At 36.6% G+C, this 18,800-nt stretch overlaps 1 protein-coding gene across 2 annotated transcripts in view; it reads left to right on the top strand.

Annotated features, from left to right (window-relative positions):
- The first annotated feature begins 72 nt into the window (after positions 1-72).
- Positions 73-18,800, top strand: part of LOC127689066 (protein NPAT) — a 39,084-nt gene continuing 20,356 nt past the window's right edge. For both annotated transcript variants that reach the window (XM_052188332.1, XM_052188331.1), the window contains exons 1-8: positions 73-239; positions 8,276-8,394; positions 11,619-11,679; positions 13,164-13,236; positions 15,020-15,060; positions 15,662-15,886; positions 17,101-17,188; positions 18,488-18,572. In XM_052188332.1, the coding sequence (XP_052044292.1) occupies positions 203-239; positions 8,276-8,394; positions 11,619-11,679; positions 13,164-13,236; positions 15,020-15,060; positions 15,662-15,886; positions 17,101-17,188; positions 18,488-18,572 (729 nt within the window). In that variant the 5' untranslated portion in view covers positions 73-202. The remainder of the gene's footprint in view (positions 240-8,275; positions 8,395-11,618; positions 11,680-13,163; positions 13,237-15,019; positions 15,061-15,661; positions 15,887-17,100; positions 17,189-18,487; positions 18,573-18,800) is intronic.

Here is an 18,800-nt window from a genome sequence, read left to right as displayed (position 1 = left end):
AGAACGGAGGCGGGTTTCATTTCGGCGCCTTTCTGTCTCCCGCGGAAGCGATTGGTTGGTGTGGCACGAAAGAGGCGGGACAAATTGCCGCGGGTTCAGCACCGCCAGTGGAACCGGGAGATGCGGCGGCGCCGGGGTTGTCGCCGCGTTTGCTGTGAGTCGAGTCTCATCTCTTCAGGCGGCTCCCTGCGCAGCTCGGATCATGCTGTTACCCTCGGATGTAGCCAGGCTGGTATTGGGTAAGCGCCGGCCAGGGAGGGCGGGTGATCGGACCTGGCTGGGGGACGGAGAGCCTAGGGGCTGGGGGGAGGGCTGCTCGGGGTGGGGAAGCTTTGAGGAGTGGTCTGCTCGCGTCCAAGTTGAGACTAGCAGCGAGGCTCGGTCCTCGGCGGCCTCGGACCTGTGAAGCTCCTTGATGTGGGGATGTCCCTTCTCACCGTGCTGCGCGATGGGGGCAGCTGAAGGGAGAAAGAGGCTCGGCGTGGAACACCTAGGGCCTGGATTCCGAGGCGCAGCCAGGCCCGCTGGGACACCTGAAGGAGTGTCGTCTGCGTGATGGACGAGGCTGCGAGTCCCCCACCCTTTCCCTTGTCAGAGCCGGGACCGATAAAGGAAAAGGGGGGAAACCCGCTTCCCCGGCCGCCCAGCGTTGTGGGAAGACTTTCCGGCGCCCTAACCCGCGACCCGATCTTAGCACTAGGAAATTTGGGACACAGGGAGGTCCCCACACTCCTGGCCCACCGTAGGGGCTTGAAACGCCAATTGCATATTTCAGAACGGCGGCGTGTCGTGTTCTCGAGCAAATATTTAGGAGGTACGACGACTGACTTCTGGTTGCACACGTTCTAGCCCTGGTTTTCCTCCATTTTCGAAAAGGGCTTGTCCATAGACTGTCTACGTGAAAGACTGTTGTTTGTCCTTTGAAAGAATAAAAGGGATTGTTTTGCAGGAAACAAGAGCCTCTTAGGCTCAAAACTGGACAGTGACTTTGAAACATTATTTGCGACATCTCTAAAAGAAAGTGGTCAAAGTATGAGGAATCCTTCCATAGTTTCCACAGCCGTTACGAACATTTGCTTTGTGTCCAGTCCTGTCCAAAAAATAAAGAGTGCACGTTTGGCAGGACATATTTAAGAAGCTCTGAACGGTTCTAACGTCCATTTTTGAAGAAACTTAAATAGTAAAACTAATGTTTTGAGTGTTTATTTTTTTCTGCTTCATCAGACTTGGGTAGTCAATCTAAATTTACACCTGTGATTTTTAAAGTTAGCTTTCTTGTAATTTTTAAATTTATTAGGCTCATACGAATTTTCATTGGTGAAAAGTAGACCCACAGTATGAATATTTTCCCCCTCTGTATATATTGTTTAGGTAAGAACCGCGACTTTTAGCAGTCTTCTGATCCATATAAAAGACCATGATCATAGCTTCAAAAATTGCTTCTTGAGTTTGGCAATATGAACATTGAAAGTGGGTAATTTTTATGACTATTTCTCCTTTTGTTTTTTTTTTTCCTCAGATTTTATGAGATGTTTAACAGCAACTCTGGTTTCTCTTCGTTAGATACCAGTAGGATGTCATTCCTAGCTGTAAGAAAGGCTGTAGGGAGGGGCTTTACATACTGTCAGCATATCCCCTGAAGAGAAAGCCCTGCTTCATTAAGGAAACCTTAAAGAAATGACTGGGTCTTTCTAATTGGAATAATTGTTTCTGCCCCACTAACAAGCTGTAACTTTTTCTTTTGATGCCTAGAAACTCAAGTTGTTGCTTTTCATCCTTAAAATCATCTTTGTTATTCAGATTCTGCTTTCGGTGCCATGAATTCCAGCATGCCTCCCATTCTGTTTTGAAATTGTGGCATCTTTCCATACACTCTGCATGTAATTCTAGTGTACTCTTGTTGCAAATATTGCTGAAGCATCTAAAAATTGAACCACTTTTGAACTTGGAATACAAAAAAAAAAACCTTCTACTATTTTCAATTCTGTGATTTAGTATTTTCTTTTTATAAATATGTATACTTCTGTCCACAGGGATACTGCTTGTTCGGGTCCTTCTGTGGGACCCTATTACCATCTTTAGCCCCTCTCTCTTGACAGCTTATGGTCTTTGTTGTTGTTTGTTCTTTTGTCATGTTCCAAACACTGCCAGTTTTTTAAGCATAAGAGGAAAAGTAATTTCACTTAGCATTTACGTCTTTATTGTCTTTTACCCTTTAATACCAAAACACTTTTCTAAACTCTGCCTCAAATTGTCCAATGCCCCGTCACCCAGTAGATTTACTAGTAAAACCGCTTGTTACTTAGTAGCTTTACTAATGCACTTTCCTCTAATTCTTCAGCTTACTGCACTGAGTATTCACCTAAGTGCTCTCTACTCAGCCAGCTATTTATTGCCTCGATGGAATTTTTCAAACTCTTGTAGAGACCAAGATACACCGCTTGCTGCCTCTCTGTCATCAGTTTGGCTTGTACTAATATGTCATAGGAAGTGCTCTGTGGAACTGATTATTGTCTTTCTACCCAGCCTCATCTGTTCAATATTTACATAGGCTGTAGTATGCTAAAGTATTTACATTTTCCAAATATATATTCCTTTCCCCCTGTGTTCCCAGTATACTTGCATTAAAGGTTCAAGGCAAATGTGATATCAGAAAGTTCTTTCAGTAGCTACAGTTGATAATTTCTCCACTGTCCTATTAAAGTAACTTTGTTGGTGAGTAGAGATTTTTTTTTGGTACGGTACACATAGCAAAATTGATAATTATAGCAATTTTTAAGTTTATGGTTATGTAGTATTAATTACTATCTACATCTAAATTTTCTTTCTTTTTCCTAAACTGAAACGTTCTTACTCAGCATTCTCTATCTTGGATTCAAGCAAGAGTTTTTGGATTCAAGCTTCAGTAGGAACTTAAAAAATGATAAGTTCTGTGTATAAAGGAGCACTTTCATGATTGAAGGAGTCAGATTTCTTCTTTTCAATTTTATAAATAGGTTAGTTTCTGCCTGAGTTGGCGTCCATTCAGAAAACAAACTAAGTCATATGTTTAATGTGATAGGATTTAATGAGGGAATTGATTACACAGGTGATATAAAAGCTTTTTAGCTTATGTGATGAGGGAACTCATAGGTTAGCACAGCAGGAAACCATGCTAATCCGGGAGACAAGGCAATATAAAGCAACCCAGATGTGGAAGATGAACTGAAGACTTGTCTGATAAGGGGCTGTTTATAGTCAGAGCAAAGACTCTTGAGACCCTCAGGGAGTAATGCTTCTTCCTCCTGAATTCCAGTCTGATACAAGCCCTTTTAGAATCTTAGCCAGAACCTAGCTGACAGGTGAGCCAAGAAACTGCCTGTTTGAAGTCTAGTTTCCAAAATAGTCCTAGAAAATAAAGAATAGGTTTAAGAACAAATAGGACCAGTACTGACATATTCTTAAGAGAGCAAGAGCCATTGGTTTTATTTTCTTTATATTAAAGACGGTGATATAATAAACATTTACCAGAATGCAGTTGTGCTCAGTCTCCGTCTTGAATAATACCCACACTCACTGCTGACACTTGAAGCGTTTCATGTTTGTTACTTTATTTTTAATCTCTGTGTATATGTGTGTGCATGCACCCACACCACATTTTGGGTGTGTGGAGATATTTAGTTTCTTGGAGCTAGATTTGTAGGCATTTGGAAGACACCTTGAGTGAGTGCTAGGAATCAAACTCAGGTGTTTTGGAAGAGTAATAATACACTCTTGACTGATGAGCCATCTCTCCAGTCCAGTATCACATGGTTCTTAATCATTTTGTCTTTTCAGTTGAAGCTTGTTAACTATTCTTTTTTTGGATATGGTTTTTTCGAGACAGGGTTTCTCTGTATAGCCCTAGCTGTCCTGGAACTCACTCTGTAGACCAGGCTGTCCTCGAACTCAGAAATCTGCCTGCCTCTGCCTCTGCCTCTGCCTCCTAGAGTGCTGGGATTACAGGTGTGCACCACCACTGCCCTGCTTGTTAACTATTCTTATCTTTTATGTAGCACTCACACTAGGCATGGCCCCCAAATAAATTCCTACAATTATGCTATCAATACTTTGGAACATATCACCCCTTGAACAATAATTTTTCATGCTTGGTAGTAAATTCTTAGGTCTGAATCTCCCCATAACCTAAGCCATTTCTATTTTCTCAGTACTTTTAGCTTTTCCCAAATTAATCTCGTCTAACTCTTTGTAAATCATAATTTGTGGATTGAAGCCATACATTTTATATTTGTAGATCTGGTACTATAAGACACTGTTCCTTGCCTTAGTATGAATTTGTTTCTTATTAAGAAATTATATTCTTTTTAAGGATATTAAACCATCAATATTGCTCTGGAATCAGTATGTGAAGGAGATATTTACATAAACAGAGCTGTGGTTCTTGCTTTCTTTGGGCTCCTTTTTTGTCTTTCCCTGAATAGGCCAAGCTCTTAAGAATGTTTCTCCAGTTTATGAAGCCCCTTCATATAATTAAGATTTTTATCTGTCCTGTGAGATTGATAATTGGTTATAATCAGATGGTTAATGATGGTGGGTAGACATTCTTGTATCACATAACCAGGTAGTCGTACAAACAATAGCATCATTGGACATTTTCTGGTATTTTCTACATTGTTTTTGTGCTCTTAAGACAAGTTAAAATATAACTTACCAAATTTAACCAAAAATTAAAGCTCAAATTCTACCAAAGCATATTTGAGAATAGAACATAATGTCTCAGGTTATTTCTATATGGATATACATTTCTATAACAAGTAGAAGTAATCTTCCATTTTCACAGAGCCTTTTCTCAAATATACTACGCAAGCTTGTACTGACTTAACAATGTATCATGAACTATCATATCTGATATTCTTTTCCCAAGGCATTCTAGCACAATTGGCCATATTTTTTTTACTTTAGAGCATAGAGAAATTGTCTTAAATTTTGTCTAAGGCATTGCTTTTCAACCTTTGTTTCACTCTCGTGCCCTTTAAGGAGTATTTGTAAAGTTTTTCTAACCACCCTTCCCACAAATATTTTTAATATCACAAATAAACTATACATCTTTTTATATTACATGTATATCTCTTGCATTGCCCAAAAATGAAATTTTTCTATTTCTCTGAGGAGCAGTTTCTACCCTCTTTTAGAATGATGCCACTTCTTAGGAATGTATGTTTTCTGGGAAGGAAAAATGTTTAGGAATACTATTTCATAACCACCACCTGTCCCAAGTCCCAAATGACTGACTACATCATCTAGGTGATTAATGCTTTTAGAATCCTTTACAATGGAAAAAAAGTTACTTGGTGGATCTAATCCAAAACCTGAAGAAAAAGTTCCAGCTGCCCCAACCGATTCCAAGGTGATTTCAGTGGTATATATATGTTTTAAGTTTGTGTTCACAGAATCCTAGTGTCACCTCCCTCAATCCAAATAATACTTTGGGAATACTAAGGATAATTTTTAAGGCTGATTATATTTCACAAGCAGGAAAAGGCTTTTTACAGTTGAAGTTTATTATTTTGTGAGAGATGAAAACAGCTAGCTGCATGACACAGAGAGGATGTGCACACGTGAGGAAGTCATAAGATAACTTTCAGGAGTTGGCTGCCTCCTTCCACTGTGGGCTCCCGGGTTCACACCAAATCATCAGACTCATGAAGCAGATGCCTTTACCAGCTGAAGCTATTTGCTAGGCCAGATGTATCATTTTAATTCATGTAATTTGCAATATGATCTTCAATGATAGCTATTTTAAAGTAGGGATAATCTGTAATAAAGGGTTTGTTTGGAGGTATTGCCTGTTTGGTTTGGTTTGATTTCTAAATGCTTCTTATGCTCCAGAAAATATTTGAATATTTATTTGTTTTTCTTTGTATAAGTTAGAAGGTAGAAAACCTATTTGTTAACTACAAGAAGAAAGTGATAAGTTAATTTCCAAACCGTAAAGGTAGTGCCTAAAATGAGAGGACCTTTTTCTTGCTCTTCCCCTTTTAAAACTCAGTTGTAATGGCTTTGTAGGCTATCTTATCGGAGTTGGGTTTTTATTATTGTATTTATTTGTATGTGTTTGACCGTTCTGTCTGCGTGTATGTCTGTACTACATGCATACAGTTCATAGGGTCAGAAGAGGATGATGAGGCTCCTGGAACTGGAGTTTAAAATGGTTGATAGCACTGGACAGTGGTGGAGCACACCGTTGATCCCCGCATTTGGGAGGCAGAGGCAGGCAGATTTCTGAGTTTGAGGCCAGTGTGGTCTACAGAGTGAGTTCCAGGACAGCCAGGGCTACACAGAGAAACCCTGTCTCGGGAAAAAAAAAATTGACAGGCATAGTGTATGTGCTGAAATCAATCCAGGCCTCTGGGAAAACAGCAGGTGCTCTCAGTCAATCCCGTCTCCAGCCCTGGCTTTGTTTTTGTTTGTTTTTAATTAGAACTGAGTATGTGTTTCCAAGTGAAGAAAGCCTTAAAATTTTAAAATAGTAAGAAACTTTAGACATCATTTATTAAGGCTAACAGTGTTTTCATTGTTACATTTTACCAGCACTGAGGTAAGTATACTTAGGCTAAATAATGTAAGGGGTTGCTTACAGTTATCACAGGAGACTTACGAGTGTAGGCAAAGGGAATATAATAAAGGATTTTTTATGAGATTAATTTGAAGAGATGGAATGGTAAGACCGCTAAAATAATATTAGGATGCAACATGGAAAGCTTTGTATAGTGTGTTAGGAATTTATAGTTGGTTTTTTTTTTTCATTGCAGTGCATAATTGACACAATATAAAATTTGGGGGGGCTTATAATATTTCTAATATAGAACAGGACCACTAATTCCAAAACATTGGCCTATCTCCAACAAAAAATACATACTGGTAACAGGCACTCTCAGTTTCCCCATCCGCCAGTTACCTATTTTTATATATGAATTTGTTGTTTTATGGACATCACATATAACTGAAGTATTGTGGATTTCATATTTAACTTTATTTAGTATGATTTCAAGAGTGATTCAGGTCTTGATGGGTGCTAGGATTTCTGTCCCAGTGTATATGGTAAAATTGAATGTCTTTTCATGAGTTGTATTATCTTCTTTGCAAAGCTTTTGCTCATTTTTAAATTAGATTATATTTTTATTATTGTCCCTTTCAAGTTCTAGTTTGGTTTCTAGCATCTACCAGATAGATGATATGCAAATATTTTCTTACATTTTAAAAGTTATTGTTTTACTTTATCCTTGTAAACATAGAAATTTGAAATGTTGATATTCAGCTTATCTCTTTCTTTGGTTGCTTGTGTTTCTGGTGTTATAGCTGGATATATCATTGCTTAATCATTACATCTTTGTTCAATCCAAGACCAAAAAAAATTATCTTTTTGTTGTTGTTTGTTTTTCTAAACCTTTTTATAACCTTAGACTTTACTGTTAGGTGTTTTATTTTAGGGGGGGTAATTTTTTTAATAAAGTGAGATTTGGAGGCCAGCTTCATTTTTGCAAGCAGATATCAACTTGTTACAGCATGAGTTATTAAAAGACTATTCTTGCCAGGTGGTAATGGCATATGCCTTTAATTCCAGAAGGTAGAGCAAGGGAGAGTTTGATTTCAGCCTGGTCTACAGAGTTCCAGGATAGCCAGGGATACACAGAGACACCCTGTCTCAAATAAACAAATAAAAAAATCCCTATTCTTTCTTTTCCTCCAACGAGCTTTTTTGATAACTTTAATACAGAGTCAAGTGGTTACCAACCTTTAGTCTTCACTTGTTAAGGTTGAAGTTCATATTTGAATTAATATCAAAAATATCCTTCTGACCTTTAACACTGTATATAGATCTCTCTTTGATTGATAAATCATGAAGTGGCTAGTCAAACACAGAGATCCTGAGAGAATGTAGTTTTTGGATAATCCAGTAAGCATATGTATTCATCCCTTCACCTAGTTATTGTGGAAGTCATGGAGTAGTGGAATATACTTATTTACTATTTCCCTACTGGTTTTCTCCAACTTTACTATGCACTGGTTGCTCTTTGTCAAAGATCTCTTTTTATAAGCTTAACTAGAATTGGGTCCTGTGGAGGAAGTCATGGTCATAATCATTATGCTTTAATACTGCAACACAACCTACCAAAAGGCTGTAAAACACTGGCATGTTTTGCCTGAGGCCCCACTTATGGCTTTCCTATATATTTTATCAGGTTTAAGAGTACAGCATTTACTGAAAGTATTCAAACTTCTATTCTTCATTTAGGTTACTTACAACAAGAAAACCTCACATCTACTTGCCAGACTTTTATTTTGGAAAGTTCAAATTTAAAAGAATATGCAGAACACTGTACTGATGAAGGTTTTATTCCTGCCTGTTTACTGGTGAGTTACTTACTCCTTTCAGGGAATTTTCATTACTAACCAACACAGAAGACTATAAAGCAGAGCCTTGATGTGAGCTTTTTAAGGAGCTATATGTCTGTTGTCCTATCTGATGGGAACCTAAGATAATCACTGGATCGTTTGAGCCCAGGAATTTAGGGATAGCCTGGGCATCATAGCAAGACCCTTGTCACTTGTCAGCCAAGTCATCTTTAGCAAGAGCTATATGACTTACCACTGTGTAATTCACATAACTGAGAAACAAATTTAGCCTGGTAATATACATCTATAATGCAGATTTTAGAATGCTAAGGCAGGGATGATTATCATTACTTTCAGACCAACTTGGGCTACACAGCAAGACCTTATAAAAAATTAAAATTAAAAAAATTATTGTCATGGGGCAGGAGAGATGGCTCAGTGGTTAAGAGCACTGGCTGCTCTTCCAGAGGTCCTGAGTTCAATTTCCAGCAACCACATGGTGGCTCACAACCACATCAATGGGATCTGATATCCTCTTCTGGTATGTCTGAGGACAGTGATGGTGAACTCACATACATAAAATAAATAAAATCTTTAAAAAAAATTGTCACCTTTTTTTAAGATATCTAAATATAAAAAGAATACTCTGGAATTACATGTTTTCATATGGTACTAGTAGATATATGTTAAGGATGGCCCCTTAGTGGAATTTTAACTATTTCATTTTTTAAAGTACCTATTTATAATAACAAACAATGCTTGGGTAACAAAATATGTGTGTAAATGTTTGCTAAGAGCTGCTTGAAAGAAAAAAATGTGAATAAAATGAACATTGGATGTGTAAATTAGCAATTCAGTAGTGTTGAGTCAGTTCTCCCTAATTTCACTTGTAGATTGATCAGTCAGAATCCCTACAGCTTTATAGAAAGCAACATACTGAATTATGTAGAAAAATAACTGGAATACCACAAAAAATTCTGAATAATTTGAAAGAGTTGGGGAACTAGAAATGATGGCTCAAGCACCCGCTGCTTTTCATACCCAGCACCCCTGTCTAGTGGCTTTTACTGGTCTGACCTCACTGTCTTTTACTACATACAGTTCCATGGGATCATACTCCCTCTTTTGGCTTCCATGGATGCTTGCACACCCAAACAAAATTAAAATAAATCTTGAAGAGTCAGAACACTATATCATTTTAAAGTGTAAAGATCATGAAAAAGGCTGGAAAGCTCACATACCAGAAGAGACTAATAAAACATAATGCTTAAGTATAATCTAGAATTCCAGATACACATGTAAGAGAAAACTTCCAAACCCTGAATAAGTTCCAGTAGTTTCATCCTAATGTTACTTTTAGTTCTGATTAAAAAGTATTTTGTTTATATAAGATGCCAGTACTATAAGGTACTAAGAATGGGCTACTGAACTCTAAATTGTCTTTAGGCTCTTAAAGACGCATTAATTTTTTTGATTGTGTATATTTGTGCATGTTTGTGTGAGAGTATGCACACATGAATACAGGACCTCTCAGAGGTCAGAAGAGTGCATCGGATCTCCTGGAGCTGGAGTTATAGGTAGTTGTGAATTGTCCAGTGTTAGTGCTAGGAACTGAACTTGGGTCTCTAAAAGGATAGTAAATAGGTACCCTATTATCCTCTGGACCTTCTCTCCAGATAAGTAAACTGAGATTCTAAGCATTAAACTAAACACACAAAGTTCTTATAGTTGCACAGCAATAGATCTTTACTGTGTACTTTCTATCACTATATTTTTTAGTTGGGTTTCAGAACAGTAGTGAAGACAAGAAATAAAATGAAGTGATAAAAAGAGGAGGGGAAGGGATATTCTGTGACTCTGACTTCATTCATCCTTATGCTGAGAGGCCAAAGGGAAGGAATATCTGTCTCTCACCAAATCAGTGGTTCTCAACCCACCTGGGGACTGTCAAACAACCTTTCACAGGAGTCACCTAAGAAGATCTAGAAATAGATGGTTTCTATTTCAAAAAATAGGTTTGCAGTATGATTTATAACAGTAGCAAAATTATAGTTAATGAAGTAGCAGTGAAAATAATTTTGCGGTTGAGGGCCACTACCACCTGAGGAACTGGATAAAGGCTCACAGTGTTTGGAAGGCTAGATGATATCAGTGGAGATGATTGTTACTATACAGAGGGAACCATTTCTTCAGTTGGTCATTTAGCAATAATTAGTTACTGGTTACTTATAACACTTCATTATTAGAAAGAAAAAACAAACAGGGAGTGATTCCTTAGGCAGATCTCTTGCTTCTTAGCTTTATGGTGAGTAAGAAGTCTCCGTCTGAGCTAGATCCCAATTTCTTTTTTACTTCTTTGAATTGGGATCTTCCTAAGTTACTTGAGCTAGTCTTGAGCTTTCTCTATAGCTCTAACAGAACTTGAGTTTACAGCCCTTCTGCTTTACCCTTCCAAGTACTTAGGAATATAAACCCATACAATAAGCCTTAATCCCAGTACTGAGGAAGCCATGACCAGCCTGGAGTAAGAGGGGAAAAGAACTGTAGTGATGGAAGTTCAGTGGGAAAGGGAACTTATAATTGCCTGTCATACAGCTTTCTCAGTATATTATATGTCTTCAGTATTGTTCAAAATAAAAGTTTTATACTAGTATGTCTGCAGACAATTTGAGGTATTTAAAGAATTTGTTGCATGCTGTTACTGTTTTGGAATCAGAACTCTTGTTCTTTTCCAGCCTTAAGTTACTTACTTTGTTAAGTACTTTGTTGTAACAAAGTACTGTTACAACAGAGTACTCATAAATTGTAGTCATAAGAAAAGGAAAGGCATATAGGTATGTTGATAGAAATAAGAACAAAAATGTACTGCTTCTTAGGAAGAATATCTCATATACACTTATTTTTAAAACTTCATTTTTATATGATTTTCATGGCTTTCAGGTCAGCCAAAACAGGTTTGATGTGGTTCCTTATTCTTTATTAAACAGTATTATAAAATGCTGCCTCCTGGCTGAAACTGTTCTTTATGACCTTTTGTTTTACATAAGGACTCATGTCACTGTTCAGGCAGGCAGAGTTTTTTCTCTCAGATGTATTACACATGCCTTTAGTGAATATTGGGCACCTGCTTCTTTACCCTTTTCTCACATGGTTTTCTCTAGTCTAGATCTTTCATTGGCTTTTACGATGGGAAAGTGGTAAATTGTATGTTTTTGGTAATGCTTGGTCTTTTTGCCTTTCAGTCCTTATTTGGAAAAAACTTGACAACAATTTTGAATGAGTATGTAGCTATGAAAGCAAAAGGTAAGAACTTGGACATTCTTTTAAGATACTGTCTCATTAAAGCCTTGAAAAAAACTTAATCTGGCCTGGCATTGGTGGTGCACGCCTTTAATCCCAGCACTTGGGAGGCAGAGGCAGAGGCAGGTGGATTTCTGAGTTCTAGGACAGCCTGGGGCTATAGATGAGTTCCAGTGCAGCCAGGGCTATACAGAGAGACCCTGTCTAGGGTGGGAGGTGGGGGGGCTTCGGGGGGAGACAAAAAAAAAAACTTAATCTTATTCTGGTAAGACATATTTTACTAAGCCAGGTGGTGGGGGTGCACACCTCCAGCCCTGGGGAGGCAGGAGCAGGCAGATTTCTTGTGAGTTCTAGGACAGCCAGAGCTACACAGAAAAACAGTAAAAGAAAGACACACACACACACTTGACTGGGAAACAATTTATTTCTGCTTATATTGAGTAATACCAATTCAAAAACTCCAGATGTTAACTAACTAACAGAAGGCAAAACTCAATTTTAAAATGAAATAAATCTTAGCTCTAGGTATACTGATAAACAAATCAGTGTTAATTGCTAAAATTGTCTTATAGTTAACAAGATAAAATAATCTTCACATTTCTGATGAGTCAGAGGGGAATTACTTATTCTCTTGACATTGTTTCTATAGTTATATTATCAAAACTATTACTGTTAGATTGTCATAAGAAAAATAGCTTTATCTTAATTGATGAGAGGCAGATATACAAGTATTGTATTAGGTGCTTTAATTTGTTGTATCTCCGGGCGATGGTGGCGCACGCCTGTAATCCCAGCACTCTGGGAGGCAGAGGCAGGTGGATTTCTGAGTTCGAGGCCAGCCTGGTCTACAGAGTGAGTTCCAGGACAGCCAGGGCTACACAGAGAAACCCTGTCTCGAAAAAGCCAAAAAAAAAAAAAAAAAAAAAAAATTTGTTGTATCTCAGTCTTTAACCCAATAAAAAGTATTTATCGCTCTTAGATGTTTTTGATAGATATTAAGGACTAAATTCTCACACAAAGGAGTTTGTATAACTTTCTGGTAATACTGTTTGCCTTTCCCTAATACAAAGAAGAGTTAAGATTATTAGCCTTACAAGTTATTTAGATATACTTTCTCATTTGTATTAGATTTGCTTCTCTCTGCGATTTAAAAAATAAAGCTGCCACGATTTAAAAAATAAAGCTGCCGGGCAGTGGTGGCGCACGCCTTTAATCCCAGCACTTGGGAGGCAGAGGCAGGCGGATTTCTGAGTTCGAGGACGGCCAGGGCTACACAGAGAAACCCTGTCTCGAAAAACCAAAAAAAATAAAAAATAAAAAAATAAAGCTACCTCATACATTTGCAGTTATAAATAGGCTTATTTCTCAATTTCCACTGTAACTTCAACAACTTAGAGATGAGGTTTTTGTTTTTTCCTGTTATTATCTATGTCTTTGTTTGAGTTGAAAATGAATTTTTTCAACTGAGTTTATTTCCTCTTATTTAGAAACATCAAATGATGTCCCAACAATAATGTCATCTCTGTGGAAGAAGCTAGACCACACTCTCTCTCAGATCAGGTATTATGCCCGTTAAGATGTGCTGATTTATAAATGCAAATACACTTTGGCTACAGGACTTCTTAAGATCTTGTAATATATTCCTGTAACATCTTTTTAATTTAAAAGTTTTCTAGAGGGTAATCTAGGTTCTTATTCTAAACTTAAAATAATTTGAAACAAGTTGAATACTTTTAAGAGATTATTAACAAAATGAGGGAATTTTAATATACAAAAATTTAATGACAGTCCCAACTTTGCATACCAATTTAGAAACAGTTTAAACCAAAATACAAATTCCTTTAGCCAACCATTTCTTCATTACATATTCAGAGAATTGTTGACTTCATATCCAATTTGTTCTTTCTGGAGATTTCTAGTATTTTCTCATGGTATGAATACTTAAACTGTCTATGTAGTTCACAGTCTCAGAATGCCAGGTTCAGTGTCCTTGGAAAGATACCAGCCCTATTGCTATAAGTTTTTGGACATCTCTAATGTGATGATAGCATCTCAGTGAAAAACCCTTCCTCTCAAAGCTACAAGTGAATATTACATATAACTTCAATAGAGCCCTCATCTGTCGAGGCTAATGACTCCAAATGGCTTGTTTCATCCTAGCAGTGAACCACATCTTATTTGCTAGTTTTGTCTTTATATTTCTTTCCCTAACTTGTTCTTCTGCCCTTGGAAATAATCTTCAAAAGATTTTTCCAGTGTCTGGAGAGATGGCTCAGTCAATAATAGTGTCTGATATACAAACATAAGGAGCTGAATTTGGCTCCCCATATACAAAACAGTGCACAGTGGTGCATGCCTATAGCCCCAGGACTGGTTGGTAGGGAGGAGAAACACCTGAAAACCTGAAGGCCATTGGTCAGCCAGCCAGACTAGCCAAGTTGTAAACTTCAGTTTTGATGAAAGATCTGACTCAAAAAAGAAAGGTAATGAGAAATTAAGGGAAGAGCGCGATATTACCTCTACATTCCATTCATTAAGTGTGCCACATGTATACACACACTGTGAACCAAGGACACATACTGCAAACACATAACAAAAAAATAGAAGACTTTTAGAACTCAAGTCTCTTAAAGTCACTGAGTTTTGAGGGTCTAGTGGGAGATGTTTGTTTTGGTAAGCTGTTAGATAAAAATAAGATTCATTTTACACAGGTTTTCTCAAAACTTTTGTGTATTATTAAAAAAAAATCTTTGTTCAGTTCATTAAGTTTTGTGGGTCTTGTTGGAAATTTGACGAATTTCATAGGAAAAGGACATGGTATCTATGATTGCTTACCAAATACGTTAAAAATAGTTAGTTTCTACGATAAATTTTCTATGTGTGCTTTTCTACATATATGGAGGTTCAACAAAATATTTCATAATATGACAGTAGGATGTCCTTGAACTCTGAGATCTTAAAGTATTGATACATGTGATTCACATTTTTAGGAACATTTCTGTTGTTACAGAATTGAATTGAGAATGCTATATTTATATGTAGCTTACTTAAACATTAAGTTTCTAAAATCGGGCCAGGTTATTCTTTAATATCAGCATTCCAGTGCATATTGATTAGATAGGAATTTGATCACCAAGATTAGGTTGTATGAGTGTTTATGTAGTTCTGTTTTTCTTCTAAAAGAAATCATAGTTGAATACCCCAAAAGACATGTAGACTCTTTTTATCTGAGGGAAATCACCTTTTAACTCATAATTTACTTCAAGTCTGATGGTAACTAAGCCAAAACATATCTCATCTGAAAGTAATACTTAAAAAGTAACTACTTTGTTTCATTTGTTAGGAGCATGCAAAGTTCTCCAGGGTTTGCTGCTCATCAGAGAGGTTGGTATTTAACTTTCATCAAGGTTCAACATAACTTCACACTCTGTTTCATGAACATCTATATTTTCTTTAAATTACTTTTTTTTAGTACAATCATTAGACATGTTGATATATCAGAGTTGAAGGAATTTGAGGTGTGGCTTAGTGGTAGAGTGCATGTATAGGGAGGGTCCTGGATTTAATTCTTAGCAATATAAAACAAAGTTAAAACAAATGCTTGAATGTGAGTATAGGCAAATAGGTGATTGTGTGTGTGTGTGTGTGTGTGTGTGTGTGTGTGTGTGTATACATATAAAGTATGTCCTAGTTTAACTCTTACATGTCAAGTAGTAGCATCCTTAATCAGTCTATCTTAATTTGGGAGGAACGTTATAGGTTATGGCAAAACAGTTATACTTTGGGGTATATGAAGTTGTAATGTTTTTATTTTAGTTTGTTTCACACAAAATAGTTGCATAAAGGTATTTTATGTTTTTCAAAGCTATCTTTTAACCTATAAATCTAACATGTTACAGCATACAGGCCATGCAACATAGTGTTTTGGTCAGATTCTGAAACGCCTCTGACACTAAATTAATTTTGTAATGCCCATGTGTTTCAGCTCGAACAAGAAATGGAATAGCAGAAATCAAGCGGCAGCGATGGCTGGCATCTCAGGCAGCTCCCGCCAGTTCAGAGTTACTGGTTGTACCTTATGCTTCAGGACAGTTTACCACTTCTCCTTTGGTAGCCACACAAGCTGTTAAACCAACTAGCCAAATATCAACTCCAGTGAGGTCAAATATTGTGGTGGTCAACCAGTCACAGCCACAAAATACTGTAACTAGTAAGTTTAAGTTTTATTCTTTAAATTCAGTTCATCCAAGTAACCATGTTTTACTTCTATAATATAAAATCATGGCCCAAAATAGAGATGAAGGAACTTGTAAAGACAACAGTTATTCATCCACGAGAATGTAAACATAAAACTGGATTTTTTTTTTCTCACTGGTACATAAAACTGGCTCACCTGTGTAATCCCAGTAGTTGGGAGAATCAGAAATTCAAGGTCAGCTGCTACATGCCTTCAAATAAAAATATTTTTTACTTAAAATCTAGAAGTTATACCTGAAGTCTACAGTTCTTTCTGTTCTATCTGAACTGCAAGCCAGCCAACCTTGAAATCGTCTCATTTTCAATTTTGGGGTAATAATTGGAAATACCTGATTGTGTTTTTAAGCAGAATGTATGTTATATTTCACCATCACTTTACTGTGAATGTCATTTTGTCCTGGAATATATTCCCAATATACCATCATCTTTCTGTGCTGATTAGTTTATATATTCTCAGCTAAGTCTTAGAGCTAGAAATAAAGTTAAGAGATTATGCTCCAGTCCAGATCATGCTTGTTGTATGTATACTCGCTGAAGTGAAACCAGGTCAGTAAGAAGTAGGAAGCTGGTTTAGTATATGCTTTGGGATTAGAATTCAGGTTTCATATCTTATTTCTGAGTTGAATAATTGTGCCACACATTAAGAATGTTCATTTCAGGCATAGTTAGGATGCCCTTAGTCCCAGCACTGTGGAGGCACAAGCATGTAGGTCTCTTGACTTCGAGGCCAGCTGGGTCTACAGAGAGTTCCAGGACAGCTGAGGCTACACACAGAAAGCTTTCCTTGAAAAATAATGACAACAACAAAAAGATTGTTTGTTTCTATCTTTCTCCAATCCAGTTCTATACTAGGAGCTTTTATTTGATTTCTTTTACACTTTCTTTTCTTTTATGCTTTGTTGTGTATTCCGGTCTATACTAGGAGCTTTCATTTGATTCCTTTTACATTTTTTTTCTTTTATGTTTCCTTTGTATTGTGTTGTGTCCAACCTTAAGTGCATAGGGACTGTATTGCATTCGTTTTACTATTTTGTACACTACCTTGCTAGTAGTGGTACTCAGAAAATGTTTTCTGGATTTTAATATACAATAATAGTATCTAATGTATGTTATCTTGTTACAAGTTAATAAAATTTGTATTTCTTTGGCTTACTGTGTTTTCTTAAGGTACAGCTGGAGAGTCTTTGAGTATCATTCCTGGTCCTCAGGAAAGGAAAACTCAAACCAGCTTAATGTCTCCTGGTAGACGTAAAAGGTAATTACTTTATATAATTGGCACATTGTCAATAGCCACTTAAAAACAGACAAAAGATAACTTGGTGAATATTTACATTGTGAATAAATTAATAAGACTAGATTAAGTTCTTGGGATAGATTTCAAACACGTCTTTTCCAATATTGTGAATTTGCTGCATTTGAGTTGTCTCCTTTAATCAGTGGTGTATAACTGCTCTTCAATAGCTTTCTGTGATGATGTACAGAATAGTAGCTTATGACAGATCTTAACTCATTTGTAGAGTGTTTTCTTAAATGAATATAGGTGAATATAATGTTAGTTTTATGATCCAAAAGAATACACAGAGTTAAATCCAGACAGCATGTTTTTAGGTGTGTTATGGTCCACGAGAATGTATGAAGTTTGAAATCATGAAAGCATTTTTCATTTTTTATTTTCATAGGTATATTTTTCCTGTTCTACTTCAGCTTGTATTTTAAAACTAGTTATCAGCGGGCAGAGTTCTAAATGGTTTTTTATCTGATTCTTCACCTGCCAACCAATATTTTTTTCTTTTTCTTTTTTTTTTCTTTTTTTGATTAGAGCTTTTAACTTCTCAACCACATAAAATAGTAAAATTTTATTAATAACATCGTCAGAAACTTTGAACTTTTTATTATAAGTCTATGAATATTTAAAACTATTTTTTCATAAGCCCACTAAAATAATGGTTTACATTCCATCACAAGATAGGTGGTGGAGCTTAGAATGTAGCTTACTAGCCGGGCGGTGGTGGTGCATGCCTGTAATCCCAGCACTCTGGGAGGCAGAGGCAGGTGGATTTCTGAGTTCGTGGCCAGTCTGGTCTATAGAGTAAGTTCCAGGACAGCCAGGGCTATACAGAGAAACCCTGTCTCGAAAAAAACCAAATCCAAAAAAAATAAAAAGAATAAAAGAATAATACACGTACCTAGCATGTATGAGATCCTGGGATCAATTCCCTTTACTACTAAAAAAAGAAAAGGGGATAAAAGTACAAAGCTCATACACTTAAGACCACAGAGCGCATTTTTGTTTGGGGGGGGGCATTTGTTTGTTTTGTTTTTCCTTTTTTTTTTTTTTCTTTTTCATCTTTATTTTGTTGTTTTTTTTTTAAATAGAAGTCGGGTTCATTACTTCTGAATTCGTATCTGGTGATGCTTCTCTGCTCTATGACTTTCTTCTTATGAAGAGAGAAAAGGAATGTGCCTACTACTAAGATGATCTCAAAATTTGTATATATATTATCATTGATCTGTTAAACAGATACTAAGAGACAAGCTTTATAATTTATTTCAGTGAATCACAAAAGAAGAGTTTGACATCATCTGGACCTCATTCATCAAGGAATTTTCAGGATCCAAATGCATTTGCAGTAGAAAAAGTAAGTGACCTTCCTAAAATTCAGTTTGAAATATTCTCTAAGTTAAAAACACTGATATATATATATATATATATATATATATATATATATATATATATATATATATATATATATATAAAAACAGGTGTGTTTTTGTGTTTGGTATGAATATGAGAGCTACAGGATTGCCCGTGGAGTAGGGAATTATAACTGGAAAGTTGCAATTAGAAAACGCATGTAGCAAATGTA

Source organism: Apodemus sylvaticus, chromosome 7, assembly GCF_947179515.1.
Source record: "Apodemus sylvaticus chromosome 7, mApoSyl1.1, whole genome shotgun sequence".
Taxonomy (NCBI): domain Eukaryota; kingdom Metazoa; phylum Chordata; class Mammalia; order Rodentia; family Muridae; genus Apodemus; species Apodemus sylvaticus.
This window is presented reverse-complemented; position numbering and strand designations above follow the sequence as displayed.